Source organism: Zalophus californianus, chromosome 14 (genome assembly GCF_009762305.2).
Source record: "Zalophus californianus isolate mZalCal1 chromosome 14, mZalCal1.pri.v2, whole genome shotgun sequence".
In the NCBI taxonomy this organism is placed as follows: Eukaryota; Metazoa; Chordata; class Mammalia; order Carnivora; family Otariidae; genus Zalophus; species Zalophus californianus.
In genome coordinates, this window is record NC_045608.1 from 69,468,589 (window position 1) to 69,483,354 (window position 14,766).

The 14,766-nt window shown below is 50.7% G+C and overlaps 1 protein-coding gene across 2 annotated transcripts in view; it reads right to left on the reverse strand.

The window, feature by feature from the left end:
* Positions 1-14,766, reverse strand: part of MYO5B (myosin VB) — a 350,709-nt gene that overhangs the window by 50,158 nt on the left and 285,785 nt on the right. For both annotated transcript variants that reach the window (XM_027575563.2, XM_027575564.2), the window contains exons 21-22: positions 13,485-13,724; positions 5,813-6,046 (exon numbers count right to left, since the gene is read on the reverse strand). In XM_027575563.2, coding sequence (XP_027431364.2) covers positions 5,813-6,046; positions 13,485-13,724 — 474 coding nt within the window. The remainder of the gene's footprint in view (positions 1-5,812; positions 6,047-13,484; positions 13,725-14,766) is intronic.

Consider the following 14,766-nt stretch of genomic DNA (forward strand, 5'->3'; position numbering starts at 1 on the left):
TCTTCTACAAGGTTACTTGGGACAGATCATCAGAACCAACGATGGGGCTAAATCCTATCACTATGAGGCGAATTTAGTCCCTGCTATGTTAAAATGAAACAAATACCCCAGCTTCATGCTCAAGAACTGCCTTTACTGGGGTGCCTGGGTGGCTCAGTTGGTTAAAGGGTTGCCTTCCACTCAGGTCATGATCTCAGGGTCCTGGGCAAGAGCCCCATGTCTGCTTCGCCCTCTCCCTCTGTGACCTTTCTTGCTCTGGATCAAAAAAAAATTTAAAAAATCTTAAAAAAAAAACACTGCTTTTACTAGTTAATCTTTAGGGATATGAATGTAGCTGTGGGCTTTTGGTTTTGTCTTTTTTCATGTTGGGCATTTAAACTGTAAAAAGGGCCAAGTGCAAGGTTTCTAGTAGAAAACCATGGGATGAACTGATTATAGACAATGCCTATCAGAAAGGCTCTTCTGCCCACCATTGTGTCCTGAGTCCTCTGTCCTCAATGCTGTGCACGAACCATCTAGTAGAAAGTTATAGGCATGGCCCTTGGCAGGGACAACACTTTTAGTTCTGCAAAATCCTGGTCCATTCTGAGAGTAAGGCAAATAGAAAGCACGTTCTAAGTGGAAAGTTATTTAGTCAAAGGGGAAGGGACCTGAGCAGAGAAAAGAACAGACCACACACACAGGACAGGGAAGAAATAAAATTGGCACTCCCCTGGGCCACATGGCTGTATCAGGCATGAATACAGTGAGGGGAACAAAGGCAAGGGGAGGATGCTGTCACTGTTAGAAGGAAGTGGCTGCGTCACCATTCACGGAGCAGCCCCATGGAGTTCATGGCAGAGTCCAGACCCCTGGCTGCCTCATGGGTGCCCTTCCTGTCATTCAGCCTCCACTGTGCTAAGACATGGGGCTGAGAATGAGGATGGGGTCCACGTAGGTTCAGGTAGAACCTGACCTCCACAAAGTTACAGGCTAGTTGAGGGAATGATAAATGAACATCTATTGAGCTACTGTTATGTCTCGAGCACAGTTATAAATTGACTTACTACCTTTGAGGTAGGAACCATCAGTGTTTGCTTTTAGGAAAACTAAGGCACAGGAAAGTTAGAGACCTTGCCAAAGGCCAGCCAGGGTGGCGTATAGCAGGCCTTTGCCCTGAGTAGTCTGGGTGCAAGCAGGCCCAGCTGTTTACTATGCTACCATGTGTCTTGACCGTTCAGAAGGCTGACGTATGAAGAATGGCGATGTCAACAGCCTATAGCAGGCCTCAGACGACTGGTTCCCACAGCAAGCGTGACAGGACGATGCTCAGGGTGGGAGAGAACTGGTGTGCGCTACAGGGCCTAGTGCCTAAGACGGAGCTGTTCCTCTCTCTGGACACTTCATGGCTAATGTTGCCCTCAAGGTCAGAAGGCCCCTCAAGGTCAGAAGGTCCCTCAAGGTCAGAAGGCCCCTCAAGGTCAGAAGGTCCTTCCCAATCTGACCCACTACCTCGCTGGCCTCAACACCCTCCTACCCTTCCTTTTCCTCACTCACTCTGCCTCAGCCCAGGGGCCTCCTTGTTGGTTCTCAAACCTGTCCAGCCTACTCCCACCTCAGGGCCTATGCACCTGCTGCTTACAATTGTTACCCATCCCCTAGAAATGCTCACGGCTCACCCTCACCTCACTCGGGTGTCTTCTCAGAGAGATGTTCTCTGGCCACCATAAGCAAACCCATACCTCTCCCCGCCCCCAGAGGTCCCTCTCTGTCCCCTCCACTCTAGTTTTCTTTATGGCACATGATGGATAATCTGTATTTGATTCCTGTCTGTACATTCTCTCATAACCCCAAATATTTGAGCTCCATAAGAATGAGAAGGACTTTAAAAAAAATTGTTTCCTTTTGCCCCAGTGTGTAGAATGGTCCCTTACACACACAGGCACCCCATAACTATCTGTTTGGTGAATGAGGGGCCTGGACTTCCATGATGTCTTCAACGAGATGATGTTCTTCCACACAGTTGGTGTGGGGTCCTCATTCTAACAACCATCAGCCTCCTCACAAACCACAAACCTTGGAGCTCTGGGAGCACAACTCTGTGTCTCCGTTGGCCAGAGAAGTCTTCTCTGCACCTTTGGAGAAAGACTCAAAACACCCCATTGTGAGAACCCCACTAACCCCCCAAGTCAGATCTCTCCCCTTCTATTTGGAAAAACCCAAAGCCTTAACACTGGAACTTCCCAAGGTCACCAACCAGCGGCTGACAGATCAGTGACAGATGACACGATACTGAACACAGCCCTAGCTGCTGAACACCCAGGCCTGGGGGCTGCTCTCCATCCCTCCCAAGTGTCAGGGACCCTTGCTCAGAGCCAGGGTCCACAACCCTGCACTGAGCCAGGCCTTGCTGGCTCCACCAGGCGAGCTTTAGAGCCGATTCTGGATAATGAGTCATGACTGCATGTCAAGGGTGGCCCTGGGGGCCACATCTCTTTCATCATGGACACAGAACAGCTCAACTGTCCCTAAAGCACAGCTGCACATAACGTCGGCACAGGGGTCAGTGATAGCTTTAGAAAATAACCCATCCCACAGGCTAAGAGGAGGGGAGGCCGATGGCCTGGGTGCACCTGCCCCAGGGAGAGGCCCCAAGAGCAGAGACCTTCAGCGGAGAGGGTGTGTGCTGACACGTGGCTTGGGGGGTGGTGGTGGTGCCGCCCCAGGTCTGCAGCCACAGAGGGGAGGGAGGGGAGTTCCTGCCCTCAGGGAGACCCAGCGTCTCCCAGCCCAAAGCAGTGTAGTCCTGTGGCCAGACAATGCATATCGTCAGCAGTGGGGAGCCCAAAGCTTTCCAGGCTGCTAGTTCCAATAAAGCATTTGCTGACGGACATATCAAACCCATTAACTAACATCTACCTGCGGTCGGCTCCTCACTGTGCTCTGTCTCATCAATCTTGCTCAGGGCAGAGCAGCCTCTAGACAAGCCTGAGAGGAAACCAACTGTCTGATTATTCAGCATTTGTTAAGATTGGACATGTTAAGTCCAATAAGTATTAAACCCTGACCAGGCACAAAAGACGAAGGGGGTGGGGATAAAAGCTAGCCCCTCTCCCCACCCACTCCCTGCAGCCACCGGAATAGAAAGGTTTTAAAGACCCTGGAGAAGGAGGTTATTTTGCTTCCACTTTCTCTCCTCTTGGAGAGAGGTGGACATTGCACCTAATGAATCATCTTATGCCCGTTCCTTCTCCTGCTACTAGCTCTGGGGATTTGCTTACATTCTGGAGTGAGAGAAGGTGCTTTTCTTGTTCTGCCTCTGTGCCTACTGCTCTCCTTCTTGCAGTGTCCTTGAATTGTTTTCTCTTGGCAGTTCCAAGCTCTCATTGTATTTAAGACCTAGCTCAACACACTCCTAGGAAATAGTAATTTTTGTAAGGAGCAGAGGAAAGCGCCCTCCTCTCTGTTATGCCGTGCCCAGGAAGAGTTTCATATTATAAACCCTCAGGCTCCCTTGGATGGAGACTTAGACATTTTTAGAGAGCTAAGTCCTCAAACCACAGCGCCCAAGGGGAAGCAGGTGAGGAGGCTGGGCGGCCAAGGAGTCGAGGGCTCTCTGGGGGGTGGAGACAGGAGACACCCCGATTTTGTGGATCTGCTGGGTGAATAGACTTCCCACATGCCTCACCTGACTCGGGTGCCCATGCAGGGAACTTGCTTTTCTTTTTCTCCTGGGGTCTCCAATCTCAAAGGTTTCCAGTTCTAATCCTGGCATCTTCTCTGCCTTTGGATTCCACCGCCTTGTTTTTTAATCCCATGGAAAGGTTACTGTCCATCTGTTCCCATGGTCAGTAGACACAAGGGCAGAATTCCACCATTTGTAGGTTATAGGCTTAAAGCTACATTTTAACAGGAGCTTCCTAGTACCACATGCTTTCTCCCAAAGAAAGAAGTCCATGCCAGGCCTCGTGCTGGGTGAGCAGGCAGGTTCGCCTGGGTGACATACTGGGGGCAGAAGCTCCTACATTTCCGGGCTAGGCTGGCTGCCTGCTCGGGGAAGCCCCACGTCGCACTGCATTCATCACCCAGTCCACACGTGGACTCCATCTCTGATGCTAACGAAATCCCCGGGCTCAGGCAAAGCAGTGGCTGGTGGTCTGAAGTCCGGCCTGGGACAGGGAAACCATGGAGGCAAGCTCACTGTGAGCCAGCTCAACAGGCTCTGCGGGCTTGCATCTCACAGAGCAGTCTGCGTGCTCCCTAGCTGTGCCTGAGGGCTTGGGCCAGGAGAAGGTAATGGGGCAGAGAAGAGGGAAGCACTACAGAGCAGGGCTGGGGTCTCCTTCCTTCTAGACCCCTCAAATACCATCTCATGGAGTTGGCCAGTTGCAACATCCAGAAGAAGCCTGAGACATAATCTATACTTACAGAAAAAAACCCCCCAAAACAGCGGAGGGAACTAAGGCCATTAAGCTTGTACTTGGTAATGGCAGGACAGGGAGAAGCATCTGGCCATTCCAATGTCTACCCCAGAACCCTTTTTGTGGTGGCATTTAGCCTGTTCTTTTTTTTTTTTTTTTAAAGACTTTATTTGTTAGAGAGAGAGAGCAAGTGCGTGTGCAGGGAGAGGGGCAAAGGGAGAGAATCTCAAGTGGATGCTGGGCCAAGCATGGGGCTCAATCTCATGACCCTGAGATCATGACCTGAGCCAAAACCAAGAGTTGGACACTCAACTGAGTGAGCTACCCAGGGACCTCCAGTCTGTTCTTTTTAAAAAATATTTGAGAGCGAGCACACATGCATGCATGTGTAGGGGTAGGGGCAGAGAGAGAGAGAGAGAGAGAGAGAGAGAGAGAGAGAGAGAGAATATCTTCAAGCAAAGTCCCCATTGAGCATGGAGCCCAATGTGGGGCTTGAACCCATAACCCATGAGATCATGACCTGAGCTGAAAACCAAGAGTTGGATGCTTAACTGAGCCACCCAGGTGATCCCTGCTCTAATTTTTAAACACTGTAACTTATTCCAACATCAGGAACACTGAATCCCTCCCCCATCCTTAGATTTTCAACCCACTGTGACTCTCCAGTATTGGAGGCACTAAATAAGTGGGCAGGTGCTATTTGCCCTGTGGTCTGTGAGTCACTGCAGAGATGCAGGAGTAAACAGTGGTGTCCTGTGTCCACGGGAGGCTCTCCAGTGGGCATGTGACATTCCCTGCCTTGAACAGTTATCTTGGGAGAGGAGAAGGAAATCTTTGTATCCTGACTTTTCAGATGGGGGAGTAGGGACCAATCTCAGGAAGTTCTACTTTACGGGGTGGAGAGAAAACCTACAGAGCACACCAACCAGAATGGGTGAGTCAGGCCAAAACTATCAACACAAACTTAAGTTAAATTCCCCAAAGTATGAGTACTATGAGCAGGGATGTCTAGAGGTTGTGCGAATCCCTGCAACGTCAAGAAGAAAAGCCACTACCTCTGTACCATGCCTCTTGCTAACGAGAACTCGGGCCACAGAGCTGACTCAGTGGCTAATTCTAGACTATAAGAAATATGCCCAAAGGCACACACGTGTATTCCTTTCAGGAGAAAGCCACTGTGTTCAGCCAATGTGCAAAACTTAATCAACATGTGTTAGGTGAATGGACATGTGTTCGTGTGGGTTCCCCCAAAGCATGAGCACTTTACGTCTAAATGCAGAGAGATGGTCAGTTAATGGGCACAAGCCCCAGTAAAGTCCAGGGCAATTTTAGAGCTAGAAGAAGAAACTGCCCCGAAGGGGTGCTCTGTGAGCCAGCTCACCGCCAAGCCACTCCCTCTGGCCTCGACATACCTTTTTCAGCTCGTCCTTCTCCTTGGTGTGGGCATCCTCCAGGATCTTGCGCTCCGAGTGGGCCCTGTGCAGCTCAGCCCGCAGGCTCTCGACCTCCTCCTGCAGCCTCAGGCTGCTGTCCCCACCGTGGTCCTGCTGGTAGTGGGCCAGCTCCTTCTTCAGCTTCTCTACCTCCACGGCATGTGTGGAGGTGACTGCCATCAGCTGCTCCGACAGCGTCTTGAACTCTTTGTTCTGTGAGAGCACCGACAGAGGGGGAGAGGGGGGAGAGGGGAGAAACGGCGGGGCGCAAAGTTATGGGGGCAGGCAAAAGACACGAAGGCAATTAAAAAAGGAACTTCCAAGGTGGAATTAGATTTCATAATTACGGCATGCTTGAGTACTCTGCTGGCATTTCCCCACCCCACCCCCGCTGGCAGAACTCTGTTGTGAGCCTGGGGGCAAGAGAGGGAAAGAACGAACAGAAGGGACGTTCAAGCCGCGTTTATGAGCCGCGGCAGAGCCAGAAGCCGGTTGACAGTGGTCTTCTGTGTGGGGCTGGACAGACCTTACAGCCCATTCTAAGTTGTGGGAACAATGTAGCTGGCTTCCCGGATCTGCAACCTTGGCTTTTCAGGTTTTCTTGGTCTTTCACACAGAGCCCTCCTGCCCTTGGACTCACTGGCACCAAAAAGCTGCAACCTAATCGCTAGCTCTGAGACAAAGGACCCCTTTAGCATCCCCTCTTCCAAGGAGGCCCTCTGCGGGGCCTAGGGATCCCTCTCACCACCTGTCAGCTCACCCTGGAAGACTCTGACGCCACGCACAGATGCCCCGGCAGATTCTGTCCACCCTGTGCCCCTGCGGACTGGGCACCCAAACCAACAACAGGCCAGCAAGCAGCCTCCCCTCCCAGCCATGTGCCTGGTGCAGCTACAGAAGGGGCCCAGGCACAGCACCCCAGATGGGCTCACACAGAGGGAGCGCGGAGGACCCAGGACCAATGTCAACGTGGGCAAAAACCAGTGCTTCAGGTGGTGAGAGGAGCAGCTGAAAGTGGCCAGTGGGCAAAGGGAAGAAGGGGTTCTCCAAGTAAGCAACCGATAGTCATTCATTTTTCTTCAATGCTGTTCTCTGTGGGAGCTCCAAGTAGACCAGAGCTGGTGGCTAACATACCAGTAAGCCAGGGCATCAGAAATCAATGACTAATTCACATCAGAAAGGAAGCTTCACAGAAAGCTGTGCAGAGTAGCAGAACAGCTGTTGGACCCCACAGGAGGCCATCCATGCTGTGGGACCTCCAGCCTGGGACCTGCTGTGGGTGCCTAAGCAGAACACATCCTGCTTTGATACTGCCAAGAGAGATCCTCCTGCAGTCCAGGGACACCTTCCGGTCACAACCTGACATGCCCCTAGGTCTGGTCTGGCAGTCAGCCTTGCTGGAAGTAATCGCAGGAAATCCAGTTAGGGGTCATCTGTTTAGAAAACTCAGTCCTGTCTGTACCTCCCACGTCAACTCTGGTCTGGGTCCCCCACCTCGGAGGCTGAACGGTCCCTGCCCTAGGGGAGTGGGTTCAGGGAGCAGTAGATGAGATGTGTCAACTTTCCTCCACTCGGGGCTAGAAGTGAGGTTCAGCTCAACTGTCATCTCCAGGTGGCACAGCTGGGTCAGATCACCGTGAGAGTGGAGCAGAGGACTGAGCTGGGGGGTTTCTAGCTGGAGCTAGTGTGGGGTGTGGAAGGAGGCACGAAATGTGGTGGGCAGCCAGGGGCACAGGCACAGTCTGCTCCTCTGGAAAAATCTCAGGGAGAACTGTTCTGCAGATCGGCAGATGATGGCATCCTTCTATGGACACAGATAACACTCTAGGACCCTGATGCAAAGAAAACTGTCCTCTGGGAGGCCAGCTCTTTGTGGCTCCTGACACCCAGGTGGACATGGGACTCAGGATGCCACGGAGTTAAGAGGGGCTGGAGGTGGACAGACCTGTGTTCCTATGCCGGCTCTATCCTTGATCAGTTGCGTCTGTCTGATCAGGTCCTTCCACCTCTCTGCGCCCCTGTTTCCTTGTGTGTGAAAGGGGGACCGATAGTAAGTCCTTCCTCAGGGTTTTTATCAGATGCAGGGAGATCCAGTGGTTTGCTGGTGCCTGGCACACAGTAAGTGCCCAATAAACAGGAGCTGTCTCCTTCGCTCAGTTCTGCAGGGAGTCCTGGGGAGAGATGCTCTGAACGCTCTGCTGGTCCCCGGAGGTGGTGGGGAGACTCCTAACAGCAGCACCTGGGCAGCTCATTTCATCATCAGCATCCAAAAATAATCACTGGGGACTCACTGCAGCTGCATGTTTCATGTTCTGGAGGTATGATTTCAGAGAGGAAGACCCCAGAGGAGCCCAGCAGTTTCCCAGCTTATCCTCATGCCATGATGTCCCCATCAGATGCCCACAACTGTGCAGCTAAGCCTGACATGGGGGCACTTGCTCCCTCATAGATCCCAGAAACCCTCCCTGCAATGGCAGGCTGAGCTCCTCAGTGCTGCCTTGTCAGTGTGACCAGGAGACCTGGCCAGCTCTGTCCTGCACCAGTGAGGGCCTTTTCCTAATATCAGGGCGTGGGGATTTCCAGATAGACCCCCTATTCTCCTTGGACTCCTCAAACATCCCAAGGAGATGCTCACTCTGCCCCTACCACTAAAGGGCACAGATCTGTCCTCAATTGCCAACAAGGAACCTGTCTGGGGAGGTAAGTTGAGACTCTCTGCTATTTATTACTTTCTCAAAAGCTTATATACTTTTTTCCTCTCAAAAATTTGCCTGGTAACATTTTTTATGTTTGAAATGTTTCCCCCACCTGAAGGATATGGCATTCACCTGTTCCTCTGGTCCATGGTCCCAAGCCCTCTGCTGGCCTCTACAGCACTTTTATATGAACCAGGAAAGGCACCACCTCCAGGAGGATGAGCTCCACAGAGCTGCCTCTCCGGGTGGACACAGGCCAAGGGGTGCACAGCTTAGAACAGAGGACACCTCCTCTTCCTCAGGGCAGCAGTGCTCCAGAGCTCATAGTCAGATGAGCAGAGGATGATCCCCAACCATACTCGTCCCCATTGCCAACTACCCTTGTGCAGTGTACAATGTGCAGAACTGTATGGAAGAGGTTTCCAGTAGTTCCCAATCAATGGTCTACAGACCCCTGAGGAAGGGGGTGAGGAAGTCATTGCAAGACTGTCTGCATCATGAAAAATAACATGTTCCACACATATTACTAGCACTTATTGGGTGCTTACTATGGGGTGGGCACTGTACTACCTAATTCATATATATATTAACTCATTCACTCCTGAAAATCCTATGTAGTGAGACTGATTAATATCCCCATTTAAGGAAAATGAGGCACTGGAGGCCATAAAACTGTAAACTATACTGTTTTTCAAATGTATTTGGATGCTCTCATGAATCAAAATAACTAATTTAACATATCTATTGAATGTATACTAAGTATACTGAATCAATCTGATTTAAAAGGCTACTAACTGAATCCACAGACTTCTCTCATATTTTCTTCAGATAAAATATTTAAATACAGCATTGTACTCATAAAGGTCTAATAAACTTGACCTCATTATAAAAGAAATGGTAGATTCAATTGGCCTAGTCACTCTACATGTTGTGCTTGAATAAAGCCAGAATGGTAGAAAGCCAAGTTCACTGGCTACGTCATTTTGACAGAAACATATCACAGCACAGGCCTACATCAAGGACACTGTAAGAAATGGTCCCAGGAACCGTCCTTTTACTGCTGAAAGATATTATGAAGGATGTGGCGTAAGATACTACAGATTATGAAAACCCACAGGAAGAACTCTCAGCACCAGGGACAGCTCCAACCCTCCTAAACTGTTTTGTTTGCTTGGGAACTTGGTGCCAATTTCCTGTCTTGTCACTTTAGTGGGTGCAGAAAACCTTAGACATGAATTTTGGTGGTAAGTTACCCTGGATTTATCCTTTAGTTTCCTCCTTTGCTGAATTCTTGGCAGTGGGGATACCTTAAAAAAAAAAAAAAAAAAAAAAAGCCTTCCCCAGGTAATCCTCTAGGGCAGCCTGGAGTCAGGAACCACTACTTGAGCCACATCATAGTATCAGTGAATTTTCGAGCTAGAAGTTACTTTAGAAATCTTGGGCCAATCTCCTCGAAAGAACTCAAGGCCCAGTTATAGATTTGGCCGTAATCCCTAGCTGTCAGGTCTGGTTGCAAGTATAACTGAGACAGAACTCAGGCCTCCATCCAGCTGGGACTTTGCCCACTACCCCATGCTGCTCTGACAAATACTTTCAGATGCCTTTGCCTAGCCTCTCCTTCTGCTTAAGAACTTTGTGTGTCAGGAGAGCAGTGACCAGAGTTGTCTCCAAGGCATGACAGAAAGAACAAAAGGACATTCAATTCCAAATGGCTAGCCCCATCTGCCAAGAGACTGCAAGCAACAAGCATCTCTGAAGACCTGGTGCCAAGATTATGGTGGTGATTATGCTGATGCCCCCTTGCATACAGAGTGCGAGGGGAATTCCTTGACACTGGATCACACACCCCACTGTAAAAGGCCAACTGGTCCAAGGATGATGTCATCTATATGCGAAGGAACCCAAAAAAAATGGAGTCTTCCTGGGATTGAGGAATTCTCACATGTCCAAAGAGTCTCCAAATGTGCAGATATCCTATATTTGGTTGAGGTGGCAGCATGTTCTCTGGAACCGGACTGCCAGGTTTCAATCCTAGCCATGCTACTTACTAGTGTGTGGGCTTGGGCAGGCTACTTAACCTCTGTGCTTCAGTTTAAAATGGGAAGATTATCATCTCATCAGGTCTTGGTGAGATTAAATATTTGAGAATGGTGCCTGGCACATAGTGGAGCAATGAGGGGAGGGGTACAAGAAAGCAAGATCTAATCCAGCCCTCCCACCTCTTCTGCTCACCCTCTGCACATAGGGCACCCTGCCCAGGGTAGAGAACACCTGCCACCACTCACAGATGTTTGCCAAGCAGGAAGCTTAAGGCAAAAATCTTTTTAAAAATAGGCCTTTTAAATCTGCTTCTCTTTGATGTTCCAGCACGTGGGTTGTAAAATATCAGATTTATTTTTAACCTCTCGCATTAACTTCAGAAATCAGCAAAGCCAATGCAAGGCCCAATGGCTGTGGGGCTCACGGCAGCATGCAGCGTTGCCAATAAAGCCTACTGTCCCTCCGACTAGACTGTACTCAGAGGGTTAATTGGCAAATTTTGATCATGCAAATATCTTTTGTGGTCCATCATCAATGGCCACAATAACAATAACAACAATACCCAGGTCCTATCTGTACTTGTGTTTTTCAAATGGCCAATCCCTTCTGCTCCTGTCCCTCAGGAAGATGTGCCTCCCTCCCTGAGCAGGCATTGTCATTTACAGGCTGAGCAGGGGCAGGTACCCAGTGTCTCCCAGCCCCGTACTCGAGCTTCCCCACTAAGGAACCCAGCAAACAAGACACCCTGTCGAACTCACACAGGCAACAACAACATCCCGGACCACGGCTTCTTGGGAAGCCTGGTCTTTCGCAAGAGTGGAGCAGCAAGGACATTTTACTGCTATCTGTGCAGTGCTTTTGGGCTGCTATCTGGGGCAGGGGGGTTAGGTATAAAATGGTTTATTTATGTTCTTGCCCCTACTGGGGTCACGTGAAGCTTCCAAACTGCCTAGCCTAGAACAGATGCAATACAACAGCGTGACCTCCGGGGCAATGCCTGGTGACTCTAACTCGAATTCTGTCTCCACACTACACAGCCCACTCTGGCATTCTTTGTGTTCTCTCCCTCTCCTTTCCCCTAGGAAGCACATGAAAGCCTCGAGGGCACTACAGAAGCCTGCTCCTCTGGTCATCTTACCAACCCTGCATGAGCAAAGTGACCGTGAGCCTGCTTTCAATGCTGGGAATCCATCTTGGCAAGGACAAGGCCCAGGGAAGGGCTCACAGTTTAGTGATGTTTGGGGTTAAAAAAACCTAGCATCACCCTCCTTATGGCTGTGGGATCAGAGAGACCACGGCTGGAATGCTGGCTTTAGAATTTTCTAATTCTGTGATCTCATCAAGGTACTTGAAGTCCCTGAACCACAATTTCCTCTTCTGTGAAATGACCTCACAAAGCCCCTAGAGGATCAAATGAGAGTGAACATAAAATGCCTGTCACAGGTGATGGCATGTGGGGGTGCACAGGAAGTCATTAGGGTGGTGGTGCTGTTGGCCTCGTTGGCATAAGACCGTTCCCTTGTAATACAGCATCCATGTGGGTGAGAGCCATCCTCTGTTCACCAAGCCTAACAGAACACCAGAAACTGTCAAGCACCAGATAAAGTTGTTCCAAAGAGGAGGATGAAGACCGGCCACGGGAGCCACCAAAGAGTGTATAGGTATCCGGGCCTGTGTGCACATGGGCCTGCTTCATCTTTCCAACCTGGTGGAGGGTGCCAAGCATCCTATGCTTGTTTCGGATTCCCTACAGTGCCCAGCACAATACTCCACAACCGCAGGGACCTGACCAATGACCAGTCACTTGTGTGACTGGTTGAGAAGATGGCCGGGGTAGGAAAAGGAAGCAGCATGAACATAATAGTGGTAACCCCTTCCTGAGCTCCCCAGGGCAGACCAGACCCTTTGTGCATGTTCAATCACTTACACTCTTACAGCCCTAGCAGCCCCATTTTATGGATAAGCAAACTGAGGCTCAGAGGGATCAAGTCGCTCGACTTTCAAGCAGCAGCAGAGTTCAATTTGAATTGGATTCTTTCAGATTCCAAAGCAAGTGCTCTTCCCACCACACGATGCAACAGAGGCAGAAGAGCAGAGTGGTGAAGAACATGGGTTCTAGAGTCAGACAAGTGGGGCTCAGATTGTGGCCTTGCCACTGTCGCCTGTGTGACTCTCTTTCCCTTCCGGGGATGCTGTGAGGATTAACAGGCTAACAGAGACAAAGCACCAGGATGTCTGCTCTCGTTACCACTCCAGGCTGCCTCCACCAGGGCAAGAAACCATGACTCTGGGCAAGTGTAGTCGCTTCCTCTTGCTGGTACCACAAATCACCGTTAAGTCAGCAGTACAAATCTACTGAAACACTACCAGCCTTATGACCGTACAGTTCTGGAGGTCAGAAGTCTCAAAGGGTCAGAGCAGGGCTGTGTTCCTGCTCGAGGCTCCAGTGGGGAATACGGTCCTGCCTGCTCTAGCTCCCAGAGGTGCCTGCGTCCCTGGCTCATGGCCCCGCCTCATGCTGACCTCTGCCACTGCCTCACTTCCTAATCTGACCCTCTTGCCTCCCTCATGAGGACCCTTGTGAATATACTGGGTCCACTCATAATCTGGGCTCATACCCCCATCACAAGACCTCTCAACTCCATCACCTCCGCAAAGTTCCACTTGCCATGTGAGGTCACATAATCATGGGCCCCAGGGATTAGGGTGCAAACATCTTTGGGTAGGGGGCGGCATTATTCTGTCTGCCATAGTTGGTAGCCATTCTTCGTGACTGGGGTGACACCCTCAGGACATCTGTGGTTCCTCAGGTCCCTGGTGCACCCAGTTCCCTGGAGAGTTCTCTTAAACATGCCCTGCCCACCCTCCCCCCTCCCCGGACCCACCGCCCCTGGTTGGGAGCTCTGGACACAGACCTGGTCATCGATTTTCCGCTGTAGCTGGACCACCTTGTTCTCCATGCCCACGTTGAGGCGTTTCAGGTGCTCTGCGGAGCGGGCCTCGATCTTGAGGGCCTTCAGCTCCTGCTTGGCTTTGAGCATCCGGAAGGCGCACTGAATAACGATAGCTGCCCCCCGCAGTCGCTGAAAGTGCCTGCGTGCTATCCAGCCCCGCACGTGCTTCTGGAGAATGGTGGCCTTATGCTCCATGAGGACCTGGCGGGGGACAAGCACACACTTGCTGGGTTTGCATGGCAGGAAGAGGGGAGACTCACGTACTGCCTGGAGGATTGGAAGGAAATTTATTACATCGGCATGCTCCACCCTGGTGTCTGACCATGTTTGTTTTTCCATGGTCCCTTTAGTGTTTCAGTTTTATTATTTAGAAAATCATACTTTCTCTGACCACAGAAGAGAGAAATGTTCCTTCTGGGAGCAAAGAATATTTTTGACATTTCCTTCCAATCAATCCTCCATCTGAGCTTTGAGCTTCAGCTGTACGGGAGTGATATGGTGGAATGGATGTGTCCTGAATCAAGGCTCCCCGAGTCCTTCAGCTTCACTGGAATAATGGCAAGGAGGAGAGGATCCCCCCCTCTCCTGACCTCACCTTGCTAAGCTTTAGGTTCCTAACTTGTCAAATGAGGGGGTGCCTCATTTGATGCCTACTAACGCCCCCTGCTCTCACATCTGAGTGAGCCCAAGACAGGTCACCAGGCTCTGCCACTGGCTGACCAAGTGCCCTTGGGCAGGTGACAGCTTCCCCAAGCACCTCAGCAGTCCAAGGGGCATAATGATATGCACCCATACTACCCGTGATGGTTATCGTCACACCTTCGCTTGACCAGTCTCAGGGTGCCCAGATTAAACACTGCCTCTGGGTGTGTCTGGGGGGTGTTTCTAGATGAGATGAGCATTTGAGTCGGTGGACTCCCCCACTGCCCAGGGTGGACAGGGCATGATCCCTGAAAGCCTGAGGAGAAGAAAAGGAGGAATTCACCCCCTTTTCTCCTGCCTCACTGCTGGAATTAGGACATTTTGTCTCATTTTTTCCTGCCCTCAGACTGAGATTCACACCATCCGCTCCCCTGGTTCTCAGGCCTTCAGACTTGGACTGAATGACATCTGTGGACAGCCGATGGCGGGGCTTCCCAGCCTCCATAACTGGGTGGGTGATCTCCTGAGAATCTCGACATATGTATATACACACATGTACATCTCCTATGGGTTCCAAAACCCTAATGCACTGCACCTCATG